Here is a 24,974-nt window from a genome sequence, read left to right on the forward strand (position 1 = left end):
GTTGCTTTAAGCGATGAAACCGCTCTATTACAGGGTCTTGTATCAACCTTGATATCGAAACATTTTTATCTGATTCCTCGCCTGTCTCTACTTTACCCTCGGCCGAGTTATCTAAGGCCGAAGCAAATGACCTTTTGGAATGGTAGTTCTGGTGACTATCTTGTCTCTTCTTCATGTTATTAGCTTGAGGGACCGAGGAAGCAGTAGTTCCAAAGGTAGGGGAGCTATCCTTAATATGGTTGTGATGAGCTATGCCTGGATCAACTACATCCGTTTTGGACGAGCTATAAAGGAAGTAATCTGGGAGCATCCCGACTCTTGATTCAAATCGCAGGCCTAACAGCAGGCCTATAACGTCTTGCTGCTCCTCTTCATGTGGTAGCGTCCATGTACCACCATCTCCTCTTCCTTCACTTTGTCTTGTCCACATAACATCGCGATGATCGTCATCACCATCTTCAGAAGTGTATGGTGATTGAACCTTGATGAGATAGTAGTTCCTGTGTTTGTGATCATATCGTAAATTACTATGTTCATATCCATATGGGCCATATTCATATTCAGTTCTATGTCTTGACCTCGGCTCTTGTCCTGGTGCATCCGTTTTTCCATCATAAGCTTTATATTTTGACACATGTGTCTCAGCAACAGTATGAAAATATTTTGTAGAGAGGATGAAAATGACCGTGAACAAAATGGATACATAAAGGGCTGAATAGCGGCGCGCTTGCGACTCAGTATTCATTTTATGAGATACAAGGAGATTAATAAAAAGCAAGAGAGGGAAAGAAGCAGAAAGGGAAGGAGGAAATGAAAGAGAGAAAGAAAAGACGGAGATTCTTTTGCTTCTTGCTGTTAGTATTGATTGTGGTTGGGAATGTGTTTGCCCCTGATTGATGAGATCCTCTCTGTTAGTGATGGCGGTATCTCCCTTTGGCAATAATAAGGCGAAAGCAGGCAAGTCCTTCTGGGTTGCTCATCATAATAAGAATAAATTTAACATTGGTTGGTAGACATTGGTAGACATAAATATCCTCGGAAAAAGATGCCTTTCTCTATTATATAGTCTTCATTCCAGCTTGCACCTATACTTATTGATTCAAAAAAAAGGGGGGGGGACATGGTATTGTTACACTGGTCAATTTTAGAAGCTGTGTGCCCCTGTCTCACCTTCGATATCCTTTTTGCACCCCAAAACCATTTCGCCTTCGAAGAGACTCCAACGCATTGATCTCAACCTTCGCCAGATCCATCTTTGATAAAGAGTTGGTTCCCACAAAGGCTCCTTGTCTCCTTGGCTCCTCATGCTTTACTATGAACGGTGAACGCTGTTTAACCCTTCAACGAGAACATATAGCATGGATAAAAGATCGGCTTAATAAAAAGACCCTAGCCGTAGAATCGCTAGGCTTCATCATTTCTTTAATGACCATTTTTCACTTTGAAACTTCTATATCCATCCGTTTCTAGAGCTGCTCGTCAACAAGCATATTACACAACAACACCCATCAATAAAAAAAAATAAATAAAAATAACAACGGTATCGGTGCCAAATTACTAGCATACCTCAATGTTGTTTTTCTTTTAACAATTTCTCTGGTCGAAGAATAGATACAAGTTAAATGCATATATTATTCAGTAAGTGTGTAATTGGATTTATTTACATCCGATATTTATTACCAAGGTACTGTCATCAAGGCTTCTCAGCTACATGTCCTTGGGCTTTTTGGTGGAGGCTGAGTGCCCAATCTCTGAGAATTTCCTTGGTTCTCTTCCATGACAGGCTAACAAAGGTGATGTACAATATACAGTTTCAATCACTGTAATGCGGGAAGAAAGGGTTGGGCTACTGCATAGGACATCGTTTACTTTAATCAACAAACAGAATTTGAGATGGTCAGGGCTTTTGTATAATAGTTATCCTTACTTATGTGATATTGACCACGAGAGGTTATTTTAACTTGGTATAAGTTGAGACTGAAAATCTACACTACGTACTAGAAGACTTCAAGGCCATAAATGTTCACAGAGATCACTCATACATACTCTTTGGCAACCTCGAAGGACCCTGTTGAGATATAGTAGCATACAAGCAATACATCTGTAGTATTCACCAACACTTGCACTCATCTTTCACTTTCTTGGGGCTTGATGGCAGACCGATATTCTCGACAACACTACCACTCAGGCTATCCTTCTAGGATTGACACCATAACATTCATTCCTCCACAACACCTAAAACGTGTAAAGTGACGAGCTTGCCTGTAAAGCGTCTTAAAAAAACATTCTATTGAATCAACGCCTCTTTCGTGCATTATCTCAGCAGCGTGAAAGATCGGCGTGACCATTCGAGCTCTGGAAAAGAGCAATGGTACCAAAACTTGCTGAAGTAAGCTGGAACGGCATAATGTATCCTTGATGAGACAGTTGTTATGCCTCAATCCTATTGGCTTTGGGGATGAAAGGTATCTAGACTGAACATCTATTTGGGCGTCATGCCCTTTTTGCTGCTTGGTGTCTATCTATACAAGAAATTCGGTCATATTATTTTTAAGAACGACTAGCGCTGTGTTTGCTCCATCATCGGTGTTGTCTGTGTTGGAGCCCCATTGATGCTCCCAACAAACCAAGATGGAGCGGAAGGATGCTTAAAAGTCGATCTTACCAATATTATTTTGTATATAACGCATACGCTCTATCCATTCCTATAACATTCATAGACATGACCACAGAAAGCCTCATGATATCTATTAAACAGCAAGGGTAGAGAAGTGAAGAAGATGTCCGCAGGTGTCATAGTTCATTGCAGCGATATAATAACTTGAATCTAAGCTTCCCATTTGTAAAAAGCATAGCTGATATCGGTACTGTATTAAAAGCATTATGGAGACGGAGCAGAGTGCGGCTTTTTTTTTTTCTTATCCTTTATACTCTATGATGTATTAATGGAATGTCTGCTTGCTATCTTTAATCTTCACCAGAGTATTAAACTCGTCCCAACTATCACCCTTAACCTTGGATGCTGGTCCACCAGGATGATTTTCTGCATCCTCATCATCTTCATCCTCATCCTCATCCTCATCCTCATCCTCATATCCCCCTTCTACCCCTGCCACCTCAAAACTGCTCTCCCGTTCAATCTCTTCCCCACTGGATAAGGGGCTGGATGTGCCTATACCCCGAGGAGTTTGGCTGGTCTTTTGCTCCTTCATCTTTGCTGCATTTTCAGCCGCCTCAATATGGCTTCTGTCAAACACAATTCGACGGGAATCTGGGTTCATATGGTCATCGTCATCATCATCATCACTATCACCTAAGTCATGTGTCGGTAACTCATCAAACTCATAGTCACCACGACGACCCAATAATCCTCCACGCTGACCAGCCTCTTCATCATTGAAGCCACCACCAAAAACATTCCTAGGGTTGGTCCGATGTCGATACATCAAGAAAAGTGCGGCTCCAATAGCAACAAACATGCCCCCAAACATTATGTAGATGAATGGGCTAATCTTAACGCCTTCATCGCCACCGTTGCCCTCTGACTTGTCGGGGTTCTTACCCGGATTCGGTGGCAGTTCAGTCTTTTCTGGAACAGCAGCAGAAGTTGTGGGTTGAGCTGGTGGTGGAGCTGGGGCAGGTGGTAGTGTTACGTTGGCATGTCCATTTTCAATTTCGCCATGAAGTCCCAACTTCCAATTGATAAAGGTTCCTGTCTTCTCAGGATTTGAGCGATCGTACACCGTCAAAGTCCATGGACCAATGGGGGATTCCTCCCTGCATGACAGTTTTCAATATCAAATTTAGAAGGAAGAAAAAAAGTTTAAGGAGTGCAATAAATCAAACAATAACCATGACATGACCCCTTTAAACTGTCAAAATCTACTTACCAGTGCTTTACTGTCATGAAAGTCCAATTCACAAAGCCATTTGTAGAATTGTCCTGTGGTCTGGCCACAGCCAACTTCGATATGATGCTATCAGGACTTCTAAGCTCGATTTCGACCTCACCACGATATGTGTGCTCAATGTTCACTGTGATAGTGACATGCTCCAATGTGCCAAATTTGACCTCCTTTAGTGCAGCCTCTGTAACTTCAAAAACTGAAGGTAAACCCATCTGTCCAGTTCTGCCTACGTTGTCGTCATCTCCAGAAGGAATATCGCCATCCACAGTGATGACAGGCGATTCGTATGTGACTTGGGGTCCAACAGATACCCATGTCTTCGCATACTCCACCATTGCATAGGCATCCAGTTTTCCATATCCATACTTGTGATTGAATAAACGGCCCACAGACGTCTCAGCCCAATCAGGATCTTCTTCGTCTATGGGGATGGCAGTATGGACAGTGATATACTGCACATCGCGCCAATTCAAGTCCGGTCTAATGTCGAGCCATATCGTTGATGATACAGAGGATGGGGCATAAATGACTTATATGGTTATAAAGGGGACTTGAGACATAGAATGGATTGGTTTGACTGTGAAGAGTCGCATTGAAAGAAAAGACAAGCTAAGTCTCATATAATTTCATACCTGACTTCTAACAAAAGAGCATAGATGGCTGCAGCAATGGGTGCGGCTGCGGATGTGCCGCTATGGTTTGCAAAGCAGTTTCTCTTCCCGATATCGCATGTGTACTAGTTACAAGAAATAAAGAGAAACAAACACCGCAAGCAATTAGAATCTCTCATTTGTGCTATTCAAAACCTACATAGGCACAGAAACGGATTGATATAAAATAAAATAAAACGCTTACAATCCAACTGTTGTCTCCAGAGCTATAGGTTACTCCAAGCTGTGCAGAGCACGCTTCTGAGTAGAGGGGATGTTCGTTCGTTCTAGTGATAGCGCCGATCGAGATTGTGTATCGACTGTTGGTATAGCCATCAAAGTTGCAGTTATCACCCGCTCTGCCTCCGTTTCCGGTCGCAAAGACGAAGATACTGCCCTTGCCCTGACGGCCATTATCGACTCCATTGATGAATGCATCCAACAACATCCCAGTCGGTCCATCCATTGACATGCCATCATCAGGTGGACCCCAACTGCATGAATAGATTTGAGTCTCATTGAAGTTATAATTGAGTGCTTCTGCTTCCTGAGCATCTGTAATCGGTCCGGAAAGGATGCGGAGACCTGCTACCTTGGCATCCCATGCAACACCTACTCCACAGAGATCGTTTCTGGACGCTGCAATCTCTCCTGCACATCTGGTTCCGTGATTGTCGTCATCAAGCTGAGGTAGAGGGATGTTCACGTTGTCATTAAAGTCATACGAGCCTTTGGCGTACTATATCGTTAATTTTTTTTTTTTTTTTTTTTTTTGTTGAAAAACGAACCATTAGTTTCTTTTCCGTTGACGAAGCAATACTATTGAACTCTCCATTGTCTTTTAGGACAAAAAAAAAAGGGGGAGGCAGGGTTAAATTAACTCACAAAGTTAACTGCCAAGTCCTGACTGTTTGCATCCAAACCATCGTCAATAATAGCCACAATGGTGCCCTTTCCTGTAATGTTTTGTTCCCATACACCTGTCACATTAATATCGTTTCCTGGCTGTTTAGTATTATGCTGTTTTATCATAAAAGCAAAAAACAAAGATTGAAAAAAGTAAGTCATGTCTGTTATATCAAACAGTTGCTTTTTCCCTTGATTCATCCTTGACTCTCTTTTTTCCTTACCAAGTGCCATTGATATATAAACCCAGGGTCCTGGATCTGGAAGTGAGCTGCAATTCCATCAGCAGGTTGTGGTTCGCCACGAACATACTCGTCCCTGGGTTCGATGACCATAGCTCGCTTTATTCGTTGCCTCAGCTCCTGCTTCTGAATTGGTCCCAGTGGTGATGATGATAGCCCTATATTACTTTGTCCTTTCTCTACCTCTGACACTGCGTATTCATCGCTGCTTCCATCTCGTCTCAGAAGATGATGACCTGCTGCACTACTGCCAACAATGCTACGCTTTTTTCTCATCATCAATTCATGATGAAATGCTCTAGATTGCCGAAGATCATTATAACGCCTGACCACGATGTCTTCCTGATTTTGATCTTCATTTGTAGTTGTAATGTCATTTTCGTCCGCTCGTTTTTTGACAGGTAAAGAGGATTTAGGGTAGCTGAAGAGATGATAGTTAGCCAGTTCTCCAACCTGGCCTACATACTGAACTCCGAGGTGATGAGCAATCTCTTCTGGGCTGGCCAAGGTTGGATCATGTATTTTGACAGCATAATAGTGAAAGTTATCTGTTTCATGCACCAGCGGCGGTCTTCCAGCAATGGAAACAGGGAGATAAGATGAAGAGCTGATAAGAGCAGCGACGCTCAGTAGCAGCAAGAGAGGCTTCATCGGTTATTGATTAGGCTGCTCAGAAGAGCAGAGGAGAGCGCCTTTTTCTTTCCTTTCCTTAAATGAATGAAGGAGAAACAGAGAAGGAGAGAATAAAAAAGAGAGAGATGGAGTGGGTTAAAGAGTGGAGGTCGAGGTGAAGAGGAAGTGGAGTGCAAGAAGGAAAGAAAGAGAGAGATGTTTCAAGATAAAAGAGCTTTACGTTTGAGAAATGCTTTGGCCAGACAATAAATTTTTAAAATGCACAAATCACTCAGGGACAGGGATTCGGAATATTTTTTGGGTTGTTTCCCATCCATCGATCGCAGATCATGGCGGGTGGTCAATGTTTCTCCATAATGTCTTTGTCAGCCCACGTGCTATTTATAACCTTGTAGCAGCAATGGAGACCGTAAAATGAAGTGGATGTCAAATAGCTCTTTTTTATTATTGTTATGATTATGACAACTTGTTGATACTGGTACTGATACTGGTACTGATAATGATAATGATAATGATAGTGATAATGGATAATGGATAATAGATAATGGATAATGATAATGATAATGATAATGGTAATGATAATGGTAATGATAGTGATGGGACTGTATGCATTTATAATACTTTAAGGATTAACAGGTATACAAAAGAAGAGGGGGGAAAAAAAAAGAAAAAAAGAGTTATTCTTCTACCACTTGTTACTCTTGACCTTGGCCACAAGAGCCGCCCACGCTAATAGACGATAAATCAATACAACGGCCACAAACAAGCCCATGTACAGATTCCAGTCCTGGTCTTTGAACCTGAGCAATTCCAATACGGCATCACCTGTTGGGTAAGGACATGCACCTGAATTGATCTGTTCAGTTGAACAATCAAAGACACGACCATCAAATTCATTCCGCGTCATGATAAAGGATCCGTATTTGAACAACGATACGTAGTTAATGTATTCCAGCCATTTAGGAATATTAAGAGACATGAAACCCGTCATAAACGAGAAAACACTGATCTATTTTTTTTTTTTTTTTTTTTTTTTTTTTTTTTAGTTGTTCATTGTAGTTGAAATAAAGATAATAGTATAATATTAGCAAACAAACCAAAAAAAAATAAAAATATAAAATATAAAATAAAAAAGCACACAAGTGACATGATCATTCTTACCACTGCACTCATAACCGTGATGTTGAAACCAGCATGTGAAGCGAACGTAGAGAAAGCAAGACCAATGCTCTCGCCCGTGTTGATGTATCCAAACATAATGACCCAAAATGAAAAGAACGTCAAGACTGTAGTCTTCATATTTGTAATCACAAGCATGAACAACGTCACTCCTAATGATCCGAAAATCTCCAACGGGAGCTCGTTGATCAAATAAGAGGCAAAGAATGATGTCGCACTGTAGCCGCCATCCGAGATTTCTCGATAGGCTATGTCACGCTGTTCATTAAAATAAAATAAAAAAATAATATTTAAGTAAAAAAAAAAAAAAAAAAAAAAAAAATTCATTTTCAGAAGCGTCAAAACTACCTCTTGTCCTTGTTCATGCCAATATTCATGCCTACATACCTCAAAAGGATAAATGGCAACGTTGTTCAGCATTCCTGAGAATACAATAGGTGATGTCTGCTGCAACAGTCCAAAACGACTGGTCACATCCACAGGCTCATTACCAAGAGGCGCAAAGAAAATGGTCATGATAATGGATACAATCACTGGCTGGAAAGCTCGGTTGAAGTATAAGCCTTTCTGGCGGAAAGTGTTCACAAATGAACGACGTGCTAGAATTGGGAATGCTTTGCCAAATGATGCAAACTGAGGGTTGATTTTGGGCAGTTCTCCACAAGGCACCTTTGGGAGCTGAGATGCCAGCATGTCATACTTGTTCGCATTGAACCGCTCCACAAGCGCATTGACAATCTTGCGAGTCTTTTCTTCCAACTCAGCTGAACGCAAGTTGATGGATGCAGTGTCCAAGATAAAATCTAGAATATGATAATATAATCATATGCAGCCAACGTAAAACCAAAAATGAAAAAGTTAAATTAAAAAATAAAAAATAAAAAATAAAACACATCGTTAACATTAATTTCATAGGACATTGTTTACCTGGAACGTTGGTGAATATTGGGGCAACATGTCCTGCATCCTCAAAGTACTCAACAACCTTGTCAGCACGTCCAGAGTAAGCTGCGTGTCCACCCGTGACCAAAAGAACAACGTTGTCAAAAACATGCCAGATATCTGCACGAGGTTGGTGGATTGTGCAAACAACAGTCCTTCCACTGGCTGCAATCTGCTTCAACGTCAGCACGACTGCTTTCGCTATTTAGTCGTAGAATTAGAAGGTGTTAACAAAAGTATCACAGTATAGGATGTTAAGGAGTTTCTCTCTTTTTTTTTTTTACCTGTCAATGCATCTAATCCACTAGTAGGTTCATCAAGGAACAGACATGCAGGCTCCGTGACAAGCTGGATGCCGATCGAGACCCGGCGACGCTGGCCTCCCGAGCATCCCTTTACAGCGGCATTGCCAATAATGACATCTGCACATTCTCTCAGTCCTAAAAGGTCAATGATATCCTCAACTTTTGCATGTTTGTCTGCCTTGGAAACAGAGCTATCCATTCGAAGTTCGGCAGCATACTGGAGTGTTTCACGGACAGTCAAATGAGACAACAAGAAGTTGTCGTCTTGGCGGACATAGGAGCTGACACCGTTGATTAGACGCAAGGACGGGTTCTTGGTATCATTATAGTAAACCGCCCCTTTCTTTTTTAGTTCCGGCGACGTACGGTGCAGCAAGGTATTGAGTAGACTCGTCTATAATATATATCATTGTAAGAAAAAAAAAATTCTTTTTTGTTAGTTTTAACGAATAAAAACATATAGATAAATATATATAAAGAACCAATACGTCTTTAATTACCTTTCCGGCTCCGCTGCCTCCAAGGATCGCAGTCAATTCGCCTGCTGGGAAGACAACATCTACATTTTTCAACAGCTGTTTCTCAGTCCTCTCACGGCGGAGACCCCTCATGATGCCCTTAAAACTCCACTCAAACTTCGATAGCGATACAGATAAACTGAGGTTTTCCACACGGATTGTCACAGGATCCTTGCGCTCCAACCCCTTGGAGAACACATCCAGACGAGTCTCACCCAACCGAGCTTCCTTCTCCAGATCCAGACTAATTTCTGAGGACACAGCTGTTGAATTTCCTTGCTCGCCACTCACAGAGGATTTAGTCTTGTTTTCTCTCTTCCTGAACAACTTCATGAATTGATTGACGAATATATCGGCCAGTGTAGGGCCTGAACCCATACTTGTAGGATTAACAATTATGAAAGTCAATGCGATCCAGGCTACAAAGAGGAATCCAACGAAGTAATAGGCCATACGTGCGATAGGGACTGGGTAGTAATTGGGCTCCACATCCAACTGACCCTTCAAAATCAGGTTTCCATCCCAAGGAGAACATCTGACAGGATCCCAGGCTCCATCCGCGCCGACATACGGACATGAAAACCGATTATCTGTAAACTCATTACTGGCCAATATCAAATAGCATGTGTTGGGATAAGCCAGGTATTTGATCCACCTCAACCAAACAGGGATAGAGCTGGTGACAATGAAGAAGCCGGTTGACAGCCCAAAAAACGCAAAGATGGCGTTGGCGAGCATTGAGGCGGATGAAAAGCCTCGGACAATAGAAGAACAAAGCACCGCAAATGCAAAAGTGACAAACTGCATGGTTACATTGACGAGTAGCCACCATGCAAAATGTTCCACAGAGTCTGTTCGGAGACCTGTCATGTAATAGACAATAGCTGAAAAGACAATGGGATAGAGGATGTTGGGTGGAGCTGTATACACGACCGTACTGATCAGATGAGGTAGTGGGCCATACCATCGATCCATTCGCTCTCGATCATAAACAACGATGCCTTGGGATAGTTGGTAAATGAAGATCATCAGCATCAGATATGCCTGGATGGCGCCCACTGCGTAGACTAAACTAGTGCGGGAGCGAATACCGCCAAGGGAATGATCCAGATCAAAAAAGATGGCTCCCACAGCAAGACCAATGACTATACACTCGCCAATGCAACCCCAAATCACAATGCTATCCCGAATCTGATTCTTCCAACCACGTGCAGTCAGGACGCGGATCTGACTCCAAAGAGAAGGTCCTGAGCCCTTAGGAATAATATCGACTGCCAAGGATGCAAATGAGGAAGAAACTGCATTAGGATGCCGTGCTGCGGATGACGACTCACCCCCGCTACTGGTCAATAAAGAAGGATCAGTCAATGCAAAGATTGCATTCTTCTCTCTTCTAGTCCATGCTTGGACAAGTAAGTCACGGCGAATGGCAGTGGTCTTTTCAAGAGCCTCGCTAGCGAAATCGATCATGCTCAGGTCGAGTAAGTAGTCAAAAGGATTGACACCACTGGGACAGGGACTGATACCAGTGGATTCGATCCATGGCAAAACAGACCGAACAGGGCCGCTATAGATAATATCACCTCTAGAGAGAAGGACCATTTGACCATCTGATTCCGATAGTAACTTGAAGATTTCAGAGCGGGGCTGATGGATAGAGATGACTATAGTCTTTTGGGTCGACTTTGCTAGTTTTGTGAGTGACTTCATGACCTCATATGACGAGAACGCGTCCAATCCTAAATAAAAAGCCCACAAAGGAGAGAAGGGGGATTAGTGCATTTAGCGATATATGAACGCTTAAAAACAAAAACAAAACCAAAAACCAAAAAAATTATATACCTGACGTTACTTCATCGCAAAGAAGCATTTTAGGATTGGTCAGTAATTGAACGCCAGCAGAAACACGGCGGCGTTCACCACCACTGATACCTCGGATACCGCCACCACCGCTCTCACCACCTCCGGGATCACCAACTCTGGTATCAGCACAGTCCTTCAGACCAAGCTCAAGCAAAACTAATTCAACAAGCTCATGCTTCTTTTGACTTGACATAGTCCTTGGGAGACGAAGGTGTGCAGCATAGTTGAGTGTTTCACGGACACTATAAAATATAAAGTCAAAAAAAAAAAAAAAAAAAAAAAAAGAATATTAATAGTTAAAAGCGGAGCATTGTGAAAAAAAGGAGGAGGCCGTTGAACTTTGGCATGTCTTCTGAAACAAATAAAAATAAAGGGATAAGTTTGACAGTCATAAGGAATACATACGTGAGGAAGGGCATCAAAAAGTCATTCTGTTGGAGATAGCCGACACTGCCGTCGTTCCAGAATTTCTTGGCCTTAATACCATTGCATTGGATGCTGCCAGATATGACTACCTCGGGTCCATTCATGCGACCAGCAATTGTATTGAGCAATGTGGTCTTGCCTGATCCTGAACCTCCCAGAATAATACACACTATCCCATCAACAAATTTTTGTCAGTGAATTTTGTTATGGCAGCGATGTGGTCAACAAAAAAAAAAAAAAAAAAAAAAAAAGAGAGGATCCGAAGAGGGTCCAAGTGCTCCATGTGATAAAAAAAAGTTTTACGCCCAGTGACATCTGTGCGTCTTTTTTTTTAAAAAAAAAAAAAAAAAAAAAAAAAAAAAAATGAAAAGAGTGAATAAATGAATGTACCTTGCCCAGGTTTTACTGTAAGATCAACATTGCGAAAGATGTTTACACCAACGTTTCGTAGATCTCGGTCTATTCTAGGTGAAGAAGGTCCATCAAGATCGGTCATCTCTGCGTTCAAATCTCCCGTCTTCTCGGCGGCAACATTTGCGCTACTAGCAACAGTCATTTCAGACACAGTCTTGTCCGGATTAGGAACAATCCGGAGCTTACGAGCGACGCGAGTGAGGAGAGAGGGAGGTGGGATGACTGAGAGAGAAAGGTTTCGTAGTGTGAGTTCAATGCCCGTGGTGGTCCCGGTGAGGCCAGAAGCACCGGGTGTTGGGCCCTTCTTGAAGGCGTCTGTTGCCTGTGAAAGGCGATCCATGATGAATTTACTCTTTCTAGTCTATCTATCAAGCTTTACTGGTCGCCTATATTTCTTTCGTCTGTTTGTTTTATCTTTCTTTTTTGTGGCCTAAAGTTACTATGGTTTCTTGTTATTGTTACAGCGGTAGTGAATCAAGAGGGAGGTAAGACAATGGGTGGTGTTGAGAGCAGTGAAGGAGTGAAGAACGAAAAACAGCGTCAAAATTAAGGGAGATATGAAATCCGGGCTATTGGCATGCAATTAGTGTGCATGTCATCACACGTTTCATACTACTTTGCAATACCTGAATTAGAAAGAAGTGGGGAAAAAAAATAAAAAAAACGATGATGTAAAACTATGAATGAACGATGAGGAAGTCATCACAATTGTGCAAAAACCGGATTTAGAGAACACAAAGGCACATTCACGCTCTCTTTTGTTTTAGTTTATTCATGAAGTATTGCGCCCAAGTCAGGGCAAACAAGTACATGTAATCCCGCCGCTACAGACAGGAGTGTGACAAATAAAATTAGCTGCTCGCTAAAGCATCCAACCCAAAATTTCTTATTCTTCTTTATTCTCTATACTATTGTGAGGACGTTTAGACCACCATTGGTCACCACTATCCTTTTCATCCCTGATGGTCCCACATATGACAGAATTATGCGGCCAAGCTCACAATCATGTTTATCTGATAACAATAGGGTAAACAGATCAATGGTTTGTTAGTTTCTGTACACAAAGGACTGCGAATCATTTCAAAACCGGTTTGGGAAAAATTACTTGCAATTCCACATTTGCGACTTTCCAAACCATAAAAATTAACATGCACTATTAGGATAAAAATTATTTGAGAGCAAAAGGTGTGTGGGAATATGAGGCGGTGTCTTTTTAATTGCCTGCAACGATCGATCGTGATGCACTAAGTACGTGGCCTGTTCGATTTGATCAACCTATCACATCGCACAAAATACTATAGGAAGCGCGCTTTCAACCAACCCACAATCTTTTTTTTTTTTATTTTTTTTTTTATTTTTATATCTCCATAGACCATCTAAGAGACGCGTTTGTCCAAAGTGTATGCTTTTTGGTTTTTTCGTTCTATACACCCATTTCATAGTTCAATATTTTTTAGAAACTCCTTTGAAATTGGCCAGACCAATTTGCCCCCTAAGCTAATAGAGTACTTCTCAAAAGCCTGCAAAAGGCCCCAGCCATCCAGAGTTTCCAAATCTTTTGGATTGGCCTTGGCGGAGCCATTCATAATCCTAGGTGCCTTGAGCTGAGGTGTCATCAACAATACTGTCTTGCACCGTGCTCTCGATAATGCTACGATCCATCGATGAACCGAATAGAGGTAGCTCAGTTCGTTTACCAATGTGAAATCATCAAACAATACAAAACACACAACTACTAAATCAGCCTCTTGTCCTTGCATCTTTTCTATCGTATCGATTTTGATCATTGCATGGGGATATTTAGCCTCCAATGCTGGAAGCTTGACTCGGTGGAGAATGGCCAACCTCTGAATATGATGTGGGACTGCGACAAAAAGGCTGGTAGCAGTATCTGGACCAACCATCTCAAGGTAACATTCTATAATGCCTGTAACGAATGTCGCCTCTACAACTGCGGTAGCTCGACTGTCGTTGGCCACCTTGATAATTTCTGGACACTGATGGTCATTCTCTAGCTGAAGCTCGATACATACAGCAGAATGATTAGGATCAAGAATACAACGGATCTCGGTAGGATATGATAAACCACGGAAACTACTGCTGTAAGGAAGTGTTCTTTTGGGGTTCTGGACATGATAATTGGGGCCATAGATGCTCTTCATAAAGGAGCCTAATTGATTATTCTGGATAATAGTGAAAAAAAAAAAAAAAAAAAAAAAAAATTAGTAAGAAATAATAAAAAGGGGGTTTTTTTTCTTGTATGTGTGTACTATATTTGGGTAATGTTACCATGCGGAAGTTTTCCTGAAGTTGCGAGGTGCAGGGTCCGATATCCATGACCATAGCATCCTCGACCCACTGGAGTGATACGGGTGTATTATTCGTCTTACGCATTAGGTTCTTCATGATTGAGCCCGTGGGATCGGGTACACGCTCAGACTCTGGATAGTCCCCGACGATCACAGGCCCTAACTGTAAATGATCGCCTGCAACAATCAATCGACCATATTTCGGATCAAGGCATTCAATCACATGGATTGAGTCTGCTGCTAACAGTTGACTGCCCTCATCAATAATCACCATTTGAACATTTCTCATATAGTCGCCGCCAGTCTTGGGGTGGGCGGCTCGACGCACCTGCCACACTGTACCACAGACCACACGGATGATGTCCTTATTGCTATTATCTTCTGACCGCGCTTGGAGCTTTACAAGATCCTGTGGTTCAACCACACGAGCGCCCTCGATATCCAAAGTTGAGGGATCCCCGAGACGATAGAGGCTTAAAGGGCGAACGATATCTTCAAATCCCACATGGGGCGCGATTTGATTATGCAATTTGGCTACACGCTCTACTATGTTGTCGATGGCACTGTGTGTAAATGCTGTCAAGACAATAGTCTGCGGTCCTTGTCCTTTCCCCTTGCTGGCTAGGCTGCGCAAGATGTCAATGAATCTCAGGACAGTAAGCGCTAAAAAATGCGTTTTTCCTGATCCCTATAGACATGGAAGACTTGCAGAGTCAGTTAATGTCTCTTTTTTTTTTTTTTTTTTTTTTTTTTATCATAACAATTTAGCTTTGAGCTTACAGGAGGTCCCCAGATGATCTGCAGGCGATTATTAATGACTTTAGAGAATGCCTGCTCCTGTGATAGCGTCATATCGTATTGTCGAGCACCATTCGTAATGGATTCTATAAATACGTCTCCCCTTCGGTCTGGGCGTTGCAAGCCCCACTTATTCGGATCATCCATAAGTTCCTACATATATAGGATTTTGCAATATTAATGGACAAAGCACCTTAGTTAGAACTTGCCTCCTTCCTCCAAAAAATAAAAACAAAAAAAAGTACTATCAGAAACTATTGCTTTACTGCTTATACTGCTTACCATAAACAACCGACAGTTTCCATCCATCTCCACCAGTTTGTCCATTGAGACCGCTAATGTCGGACTAAACTCACGACGCTCCAGCAAGTAGTGCTCACCTTCAGTTAATGCGAGGATTTCAGTCATGTTTTTGAAAGTTCCACCAATATATATAGTGCCAGAATTTGTATCGTAATGATTAATTGATACAATAGAAGGCGAACCCATGCCATATGCGCGTAGGTACGCACAAAGGTCGTCAAATCGTAATCGATTTTTGAGGCCCTGCAAAAGTAGAGCAAAAAAAAAAAAAGGGGGGGTCTAAATAACCTAAAAAAACGCCATAGCAGAGAACGAAGTAGCATGAACCGGCAAGTTGACATTAAAAGCGAAAGCAATCTTTGTAACATAGCATACAGAGTCACAATCAGGGCTCAGGATCCAGTTCTTGAAGGTCGAAGCGATTAACGCGCCAGGATCAATCCGACTAGTAATCTCAAACTTCCCAATGTATTCCGAAAACGGACTGTCAGAGGGTGTTCTGGTGACACGTGTACCCTTTCCTTGTTCTGCGCCAGGAAATGGACCGACATGTCGTCCAAGGAACCTGCAACGGAATAAAAACTGGCGTTGCATAGCCTCAAATCTTGACAAGCTTGCCCGTGTTGCACGTCTCTTTCCACAAACCATGATTGCTTCCCATTGCTGAAAGAACGCAAACTGCGCCAGGATATGATGCTGAAAGTTAAAATGACTCCGCATCTTGAATGGTGCCTGTGGAGCCATCATTTGTGATTGAAAATCACTCAGTTCGTGTCTGAGCAAACCATATAGTCCAATAAGAATAAGATTTTGCTGCTCAGTCCACTTTCCAAGTATTTTTTTTACTAAAAAAAAAAAGGATAGAAGACAGATTTTTTTTTTTTTTTATCAGGCCAAGTACCCATTTGTGGCAAATAGGAATGCACAAAGTCTTCCTTACTATCATCCTCATTTGCGCCGCTAGTCCAACGTTCAAAAATGGAATTTAGGTTGTAACCGTCATCATCCCGATCCCGTTCATTGATGAGAGCCGGAATTCTGACATCAACCAACTTTGTCATGATATCTTTAAATGAATAGGGTCCAAGCACTGGAAGCACAACTAATTTCTGTACAGCCTTTTCAATCATAAATAGCCGTTTGTCATATTTCAGATTCTGATTCTTAAACCCTTGAGTCAATTGAAGCAGGTCTGGCAACTTGATATTGGCATTCCCAGTGAACTCTGACAGTGTCAAGAAACTAGAATCCTCGTACAGATTGCAAAGAAGATCCATGGAACGATTCTTTGTCACAGATGACCACTCATGATCTTGCCTTTGATGTTGTTGCGATGTCGAGGCAGTTAAAACTTTAAGCAACAACTTTTGAAGATCTGATTGCATAGCCTGGTTATAAAAAAATATAGAAAGAACAGGCGGTCTTGGTTGGATCTCTGATATTTGTACGAGCCACTCATAAAGGGTATCGATCAATTCTTGAGCTAGTCTAATATGACTTGATAATCGAGTCGAGCTATCCAGGGAGGAATAAGTGACTGCATTCGCATAGGATCGAGAAGGACGGATGCTCTGCTCCTTGAACATTTCTAGAGAATAAGCGAATGGCATTTGAGTTAAATGATCTGTCAGGATGGTGATAAGAAGCCGATTCTGGTAGTTTTGGGGTAGGTCCATCGTGCTCGTATTAAATACCTATTCACAAGAATAAAAAAAAAGAGAGAGAAACGTAGGAACATTAGATTATCCTACACATTTGAATAGGTACGCTCTACAGAAGAAGCAGTGCACTTACTCGCAATTTGCCCTGTCGATGCACGGTCAGTAACACACTCTCGCCCTTGTCATCTTCATGTAGTATTTTAGAGAGCGAGGATCGGTCAGCTTCTGAAAGAGAGGCTCTGTTCCGGAACAGGTCTTCAATATCATCAATGTCCGTTTTATGAGCTGCATTCGTCTTGAAAAGCGATTTTATCCATATAGCAGACTTCTTAGATAACAATGGGATGACGGACAGTGTTTGCTGTTCTACTGCATCCAACTCGCAGCCAGGAAGGAACTCACATTGCAGACAAGGGCTATCGATATGCCATACTGCTGACCGGAGCGGTTTCATAAGGATCTCTGGCAGCTCCTTGTAGATAAAATTCTCAACAATGGGGCGCATAAATGTCAATGAAAATGTCCTGGGTTCATCATGAGAAGGAATCCAAACACCACCCCGAGGATCAATCTCGACTATGTCCTCTTGCTTATGGAGTTTGATGAGGTGGTCAAGGAAAATCGAATAAAGTGTCACTTGAAACTGGTGACTAATCTTGACATGTGAAGATGACTTTGCATCAATGATGAAGAGTCTTCTCTTTCGTTCACTTTTACCATCATTACTACTGGAGACCGGTGTTCCTGGCAGGATCCGGATAAAATCGGGGATGAAGCGACCAAAAACAATTCCAGCCTGCTTCATCTTCTTAGTATAATATCCCTCATCAAGGGAAAATATTGGTTGACAGAGCGTTGTCCCAATTGGGGTTGTGGCTAAGCGAAAGAACGAATCCTTATCGTTTTCGGCGCCACAGTCGATTTTATCTTTGATGTTCCCCTGAAGACGGCTTTCAAAAAAAATACCTCGCTCCATGTTAGCCTCTGACACCGCACTAGGACCCTCCGGAACATTATTGTCGTCAGTGGTTACTTCCTTTGATCGAGTGTTTTGAGCCTCTTTCAGCAATTGAGACCCTTTCAGATGAAGCATCTTTTCGCAGGCTGTATTGGCATGATGTGCGAGCACTGAAGGCGAGAATTTGTATTTAGCTTGTCTTTTAGCACCATCGTGTGCTGTCTGCATAGGAAGCTTTGACGTTGTCGCTTCTCTTTGCCTCAACACTGTCGCGTCTTGTACAGGTATAGTCTCGGATGCCTCATTGGCACGTGAACCAGGAACGGAAACAGATTGTGTGATGGTAGTGGATGACATCTTTTGGGTAAGAGCTTCTACCTCCTCTGTTGTACCATATTCTGAACGCTGCTGTCTTTGATATCTGGGTTCTGTGGGTGATAGCAACAGGTCGGATGTCTCTCTATCAATTGCCTCCCATTCCACTGCCGATATTTGCAACGATGAAAATGAAAAATCAAGACTAGAACGCACACTATTAGACTCTGAATCTTGGTCAGCAGCGATATCACTGGTAGCTGCCTTCCTATGGCTCTTCTGAGATAAATCCGGGATGTTGCTCGTGGACATGCCATCGCCAAGACTTGGGCATTCGATGAATTGGTTGGTCTCGTTGCTAAAGGACATGGTTATTTAGCTTTTCAGCAATTTGACTTTTAAAGAGTTCTTTCGTACAAAGTGGATGGAGACAAAGAGTTTCAAGTGAATGCTTGCATAATGAGAGGAGCATTCACTCGCCCATCTCGGACACGTCCATGCATGAATCGCATACGTGACAAACAATTTTATTTTGAAACGATTCCTTTTATGGATGAACAAGGAGATTTTGTGCATAGACTTGTGCATCATTGACAAACTCATATAACGCTTCTCTATATAAACTTCCATCCCCGAGGTTCATCAAATCCTTCCACAATGCTTCTTTAACCTCATCCGGAAAGGGTCTTGAGGCTCCGCCTGTCTGCGTCTGTGGTGAATGTGGTGAATGTGGAGTGGGTGAAACTGATAACGATGGTACAGACAAAGGAGATGCAGAGCCCGACATAAATGTCGATGTTGCTACTGGCATCACCTTCACTTGAGAAGGCTTCAAGGCTGCCACAAAGCGCTTCAAGTCAACATGCCATATAGTCATAAATTTGTCCTCTGGATCTCGGTCGCCTTTTTTCACCAATTTGTGAATCAAGCCCGCAATATCCTCCAATAGCAGATCGTGTTCATGGCTCAGCGCCAAACGAAGCAAAATTTGTAAAAATTCGAAACGATAGGCTGTTTGAAACTCAACTCGGTCAAAGAGATGACACAGGCTGTGATCTTGGAGTGCGCAAAGGATCTCAATCGACTGGCGAACAATATCAGGCTCTTGACGGTGGAGACCACGTGCGAGGTATTCCATACAACCCTGAAGCGTTTGAGATGCCTGAAGGTTATTGGTACCATTGCTAGCGAAAAAGAACCGAGTGTGATGTGTAAGAAGGGTCTGGATTGTGGAAAAGAACACAGTAATCAGGTCATAGACACCATTATCGATGCTCGACTCCTGATTGACACGATTTGATCCCAGCCCTGTCGGATGTTGAGGCCCTTGCTGTTGTGCCTCGAAGAGTTTGGGTCCCAATTGCACAAATAAGAATTGAATGAAGCTTGGCAGTGACTGTGAAATTTCCTTTCCTGGTAATTCTAAAATGATCCTGAGTATCGAAACGGAGAGCTGAATCCTCTGGATAATCTTCCGTTGATGCAATACAAAGGATTGCTGATGGAGTGCCTGTTGTTGTGGATTTCCACTAGGGCTAATATGTTGCTGCGACGGAGTTGAAGATAGGGCATTCTCAAGCAGTGAAGGATTAGTAGATCGCTCCATGAGTACACGAGCAATCTCCATACATTGACTCATCCCAATCTGCCTGTAGAGGCTCCTGATTAACTCTCTAAAAAATTTTAGGATATTCATTGAAATATCTATAAAATTATCATGAAGTCAAAGCGTGAACTTGGTATTATATATCATTTGACTTGAAATAAGATGTATAATAACAACAAATGCGCAGAGAAAAAAAAATATACATGTATATATAAAGAAGTAAAATCTTACCATGGTCGTCAATGTAAGCTTCAAAAAATTCTTGAATAAGAGGAAGAGCTGATTTCAACCCTTCATAGACTAGTGTCCGTGAAGCAACAGAGGCCTCGTTGACAGACTTGATCAGTGTACGCAAAATGGTCAGGCAGCGGTGGACACGGAACTTGACTACGATGTCATCCATGAAGAAGTATAGTTAAAGCTAATTAGCTAATATATCTAATTATGTACTTGTGATACGAATATATTTAAGGTGCCTATCATACCTTCGGGGTTGGACAGATGGTTTCCTTGAGAAGATCTCGCCTCTTGCAATATGCTCTGTAGCGGATACACAATAGGCGCAACCAAAGTCCCGAAAGCCTAATTTTTGCAATACGTGGTAATATATAGGTAAGGAAATAGAGAGAGAACAAAGAGATCCATCAACAACATACTCACAGGGACTCTGAAAATACTAGATAATCATTAAGGAACTAAAGGTTCAACTAGTGATCATTTACTTGTAGTGCTGCAGACTGCAACTCTGGCCCTGTCTTTGGATCCAATGTGATAAAATTGCTCAAGGTAAGATACGCCAGCATAAATAATTCATCATCTGGCGTAATGTCTTTCCGATCTTGCTCTTCTTCCTCATCGGCCCTGTCGCTTCCTCCTCCCTTAAGCATGTCCTTTGAAGACGTGTTAAACTCTAAGCCCATAAAGCTACTGCAGTGCATCACATTCTGGCTCAAGCAAGATCCCATCCCACGCACAGATTCCAAGTCCCAAGGGAGGAGTTCACCGGTCGATAATAGATTGGAAGGTATTCTGACTTGGAGAGTAAGCATTTCTAGCGTCTTTACAGACGTCAAAAGCAGCTTACGATCCATGGTGGAACATGAAATTGTGGCAGGGCCCAAGAAAGCATTAACGGGGCCACTGCTAGATAAGGGGGCTGCCGATTGGGAAAGAGATCCAAGGGATGAAGTAGGAAGGAGGCGCTGGAAGAGTGAAGCGCAGAGATGAGCATATTCCTGGTATATCTCTCTCGCAATTGGGGTTCTTGTCTGGGTTTTATCGTTTGAGTCTGGAGCCATTTCTACCTTCCAGAGCTGATTTAGCCATGATGTAAGAGGAGAGAGGCAGTTAAATAACGCCAGCGTTCTATAAAAACCCCATACATGTTCCAAAAGATAGAAGAAGCATTAAATCTCGGATCCAGAGGAGATAGAAAAGATGCCATCAGGCCGGGAATGTCCCTGAAATCATCAAAATTCAATCTTACATTGTTCCTGTTAATTCCTCTTTGCCTTTTGCCGGTCCTGTCGTGTCTCCTGTTGTTGCTAAATAATAATCGATTGACATATTTGTCATCCTCACGAGGTGAATAACCAAATTGGATATGTAATCGCGACGATCTTCAAAGTTTCGATCAAAATTGTATGTCACCCTTGAAAGGATTCCGAGAGTTACAGGTAACTATATTGTATTATGGTACAGTCAATATCAAATATCGATGATCATGTAAGTATGAACCTAGTGTTGATGGCCCCAGCACACATATATCAGCATCATCGGAGTACATACAGTCTTGCATTTGTCTATTTCTCGCCTTGAGTAAAGCTCGAGCTGTTGAGTGAGTAATGGGATCTAAAATAACATTATTAGAGATAATGATGAAGATCATATCAAAGATATCAGTCAGGAAGGTCATGATTAAAATAATCATTAAATAAAATTCAAAGTTCTTTAGGGGAACTCCAATTCGGCGGAGCAAATCGTTTTTTTTTTTTTTTTTTTTTTTTGAAGGACATTTACCAGCATCTCAATGACTTCTTCAGTAAAAATTTCGGCAACAAGCCCTACAAAGCTTTCTACCAGATCTGTCAAATCATCCAGATCTTCTTCATCCTCAACTTCAAAGGTTGAAAAAGCATCCTCCGATTCCGTGGCACCCTTCATTTGATAAAACCGTTCTACAAGAGCAGACATAAAATAAAATAATGGTCCCTGTAATCGACGGAGTCCATCTTGAGGAGGGATCGGGCGAGGTATATCCGACGCAGCATGGATCATGGAGTCCAGAAGTCCCTTCCATACATCCATGCATACTTTTAAATAATCTACTGAAACCTACATGGCGCAAATCATTAGGTCAAAAAAAAAAAAAAAAAGAACGGTTAACAAACCATTTTGGGCTATGTCCGAAGTGGAAGAGAGGGACATGTCATCCAAATCATAAAATATTTTCCTCCTTGTTTGATTACCTTCTCCAGAGTAAATCTTGCAAATGACATCAAAAAGTCTGCTTTCGACAGTCCCAACGCCTTTTCTGCCCGATCCAGATTTACCAAAGTACAAAATAATGATAGGAAATGCATAAACATTTGTAGGTAACTGTCATGAATAAAAAAAAAATAAAAAAAAAAAAAAAAAAAAGACCAATAAAAGAGAAAGAATGAAATGCGCAACCAGTATGTTAATTTCGATTATACATGATGATGAAGGATTGCAAAGAACCATAAAGGCCTCAAAATGATACACTACCTTTCATCAACATCATCAATGCCATCCCCGACTTCATTGAAATATCGAATTAGATCTGCCATGACTCGCACAGCTCCTGTCATCGCCTCTTGGTTAGTGGCGAGGAATCCTGGTCGCGCCACCAAGCCGTTCAAGCAGCTAAGCGCAAGGATTCCCAGATCTACAGTCTTATTCTGATGAAGCGTAGTGAATTTCAATATTGCGGTAATAGATGCTGAAAAGGAGACCTGACGAGGATCCAATCCTGGACAGGTCAAAAGAGTTGTGAGGGCCTGTAATGCCAGCATACAACTCTTTCGTGAATAGGAATCCATCTTACTCCCACTAATGAATGTTGTGCTGTCAACAGATCCACGTCTACCCGCAGCATTAATAGAACTCCTCCTCATGGCGATCTGGCCTAAATCACTGATAGACCCCACCCTTTGCCGTGTTTGAAGTATTGAAAATCCAGGGCCAGTAGAGGATTGCGTAAGGCTCAAATGCACTCCATTCTCATTAATGGGCCCTCCTAGAGCCTGACCGAGAGATTTACGAAGCATGGTAGTTGGAGATTTCCCGTACGACTGAACTGGACTAACGTCTCCTCCTTGTAAACTCATCCCCATAGCTGAGCTGCTGGTGGATCCTGGAACAGTCCGTGACGATGTGAAGGAATTTTGAAATGAGCTGTTCATTTGCGTCAATGGCGAAGTCAGATAGGGACCTGCTGCGCTAGGTCTTCTAGAAGATGACATGCCCCAAAGAGAATGCTCTACAGGTGAAGGTGCTGGTGCCTCAGTTGAAAGTGGCATGATTAACATCTTGCTGTAACAAGTATCGAGATGCTGTACAATAAGATTTAGGAGATCAGGTGCATGTGCTTTAAACTGTTCCCACAGGTACCGCCTCTGCTGTGAAAGGGTCGAATGATGCCGATGTGATTTACCCGACCCCAATGCAGGATATGTCCCAACAAACTCCTGGACTACAGCCTCTAACAATGTCCAGCCCAATAGTGAATGATTTTTGTTTTTACTTTGTAATAATCTATGGATATGAGGAAAGAGACCCTGGAATCGATCAGGCCAGTCTAGTAATGCGATGTCCGTGATGAGCTGAACTACCTTATTGAGTACAAATGGTGAAAAGCGTGGCGCACTGTTTATTGTTCCGGGGGCGGCCTCAGCACCGCCACCAGTCCCATCAGCTGATATGACATCTAGTCTCCATTCTGCTCCAATCTCTGTTCCCAACGCTGATCCTGATCCTGATCCTGATCCTGGCCCTGTACCGGATCCAAAGTGTTGTTGCAGAAAGTCAAATAGGAACGACTGAATGACACTTTTAAGCTCTTGGTCAAGTGAAGTCCATTCTTCTTGAATTCTTTTTTGATATTGTGAGGTGGCAAACCAAGCTAGATAATCGGATTGGGCGTTTGAAAGCATAAACTGACATTCGCCTAATGTCAACTGCCGCGCCTCCAATTGTGCCTCTATTTAGGCCGTGGATTAAACACGGCATGACCCAGACGAGCAACGCCAGGACAAAAACAATAATAAAAAGTGTCTCAATGGGTCAGTGCTTTTATTTGGCAGTTGCAAATAAATTTTTTTTACTTCCATCCAGGAACATGAATGTCATTGCTGATCACGAAGAATGAAAGAGAAAAAAAAAAAAAAAAAAAAAAAAAAAAGGTACCAATAGTTCGCTTTCGCTCAGCAGAGGTGCCTGGGGCAAAGAACTCGGTGAGCAAATGGTTAAGAGCGTCCATGAGAGGTCCCTTTTGGATTTAATATTGTTTTAGTGCAAAGATCTTCCTTGGAGAAAGAGAATGAGGTGGAAAGGAATGAGAGAAATGGGTACACTGAGAAAGAGAGAAAGAGAGAAAGAAGAAAAGTTTGTCGCTCGAAATTGTGGAGACAACAATAGAAATAAAGGGTAGCAGTGGTAGTACGAAAGGAAAAAAAAAAAAGTGAGCAATTGTCGATGATCAAGTATGGTAAAAATAAGATAGAGGTGAAAGAGAGGACATCTCCTTGCTCATGAGGCATTGGGTGGAGTCAAGATTTTCTTTTTCCTTTTTTCTTTTATATTTTTACATTTCTAAAAGAGAGCAAAAAGAGATCAAAGAATCATCCATCATCATACATCTGCTGGATAGTCAAGAATAAATGTAATAATCTCAAATGCAGGCGGGCAATCCTATATTTGTATTACAGCGCCATGTTCATGTTAAAAAAAATTTTTTTTTTTATTAAACGATCCTATAATCTGAAATGTTTGGCATGTTTGAACAACATTCATGTAT

General features: G+C 42.0%; 4 protein-coding genes across 4 annotated transcripts; all 4 read right to left on the bottom strand.

The window, feature by feature from the left end:
* Nucleotides 1–2,866: 2,866 nt before the first annotated feature.
* On the bottom strand, nt 2,867–6,357 carry BCR41DRAFT_339085 (peptidase S8/S53 domain-containing protein; the record flags this gene model as incomplete). The annotated part of the gene is made up of 7 exons (XM_022022139.1): nt 2,867–3,777; nt 3,891–4,388; nt 4,541–4,644; nt 4,764–5,297; nt 5,444–5,578; nt 5,689–5,864; nt 5,955–6,357. 7 exons carry the CDS (start codon nt 6,355–6,357, stop codon nt 2,943–2,945), a joined length of 2,685 nt encoding a protein of 894 aa, XP_021879130.1. The 3' UTR covers nt 2,867–2,942.
* Nucleotides 6,358–6,764: 407 nt separating this feature from the next.
* Nucleotides 6,765–12,701, bottom strand: BCR41DRAFT_339086 (P-loop containing nucleoside triphosphate hydrolase protein). The gene is made up of 9 exons (XM_022022140.1): nt 11,963–12,701; nt 11,552–11,741; nt 11,126–11,388; nt 9,266–11,022; nt 8,745–9,159; nt 8,446–8,661; nt 7,906–8,321; nt 7,501–7,776; nt 6,765–7,348 (listed from the first exon to the last, which is right to left on the bottom strand). Exons 1-9 carry the CDS (start codon nt 12,324–12,326, stop codon nt 7,025–7,027), a joined length of 4,221 nt encoding a protein of 1,406 aa, XP_021879131.1. The 5' UTR covers nt 12,327–12,701; the 3' UTR covers nt 6,765–7,024.
* Nucleotides 12,702–13,422: 721 nt separating this feature from the next.
* On the bottom strand, nt 13,423–17,006 carry BCR41DRAFT_372634 (P-loop containing nucleoside triphosphate hydrolase protein; the record flags this gene model as incomplete). Its single annotated transcript, XM_022026704.1, has 6 exons — nt 13,423–14,169; nt 14,276–14,983; nt 15,076–15,246; nt 15,376–15,639; nt 15,724–16,241; nt 16,337–17,006. 6 exons carry the CDS (start codon nt 17,004–17,006, stop codon nt 13,423–13,425), a joined length of 3,078 nt encoding a protein of 1,025 aa, XP_021879132.1.
* Nucleotides 17,007–18,874: 1,868 nt separating this feature from the next.
* Nucleotides 18,875–24,635, bottom strand: BCR41DRAFT_423976 (armadillo-type protein; the record flags this gene model as incomplete). Its single annotated transcript, XM_022030355.1, has 10 exons — nt 24,365–24,635; nt 22,685–24,158; nt 22,405–22,534; nt 21,956–22,270; nt 21,725–21,787; nt 21,423–21,616; nt 20,659–21,301; nt 20,422–20,518; nt 20,168–20,323; nt 18,875–20,034 (listed from the first exon to the last, which is right to left on the bottom strand). The coding sequence occupies exons 1-10, from the start codon at nt 24,435–24,437 to the stop codon at nt 18,878–18,880; spliced, it is 4,302 nt and encodes a 1,433-aa protein (XP_021879133.1). The 5' UTR covers nt 24,438–24,635.
* Between the last annotated feature and the right edge of the window lie 339 nt (nt 24,636–24,974).

The sequence above is a fragment of the Lobosporangium transversale genome (genome assembly GCF_002105155.1).
Source record: "Lobosporangium transversale strain NRRL 3116 chromosome Unknown BCR41scaffold_32, whole genome shotgun sequence".
Classification (NCBI taxonomy): Eukaryota; Fungi; Mortierellomycota; class Mortierellomycetes; order Mortierellales; family Mortierellaceae; genus Lobosporangium; species Lobosporangium transversale.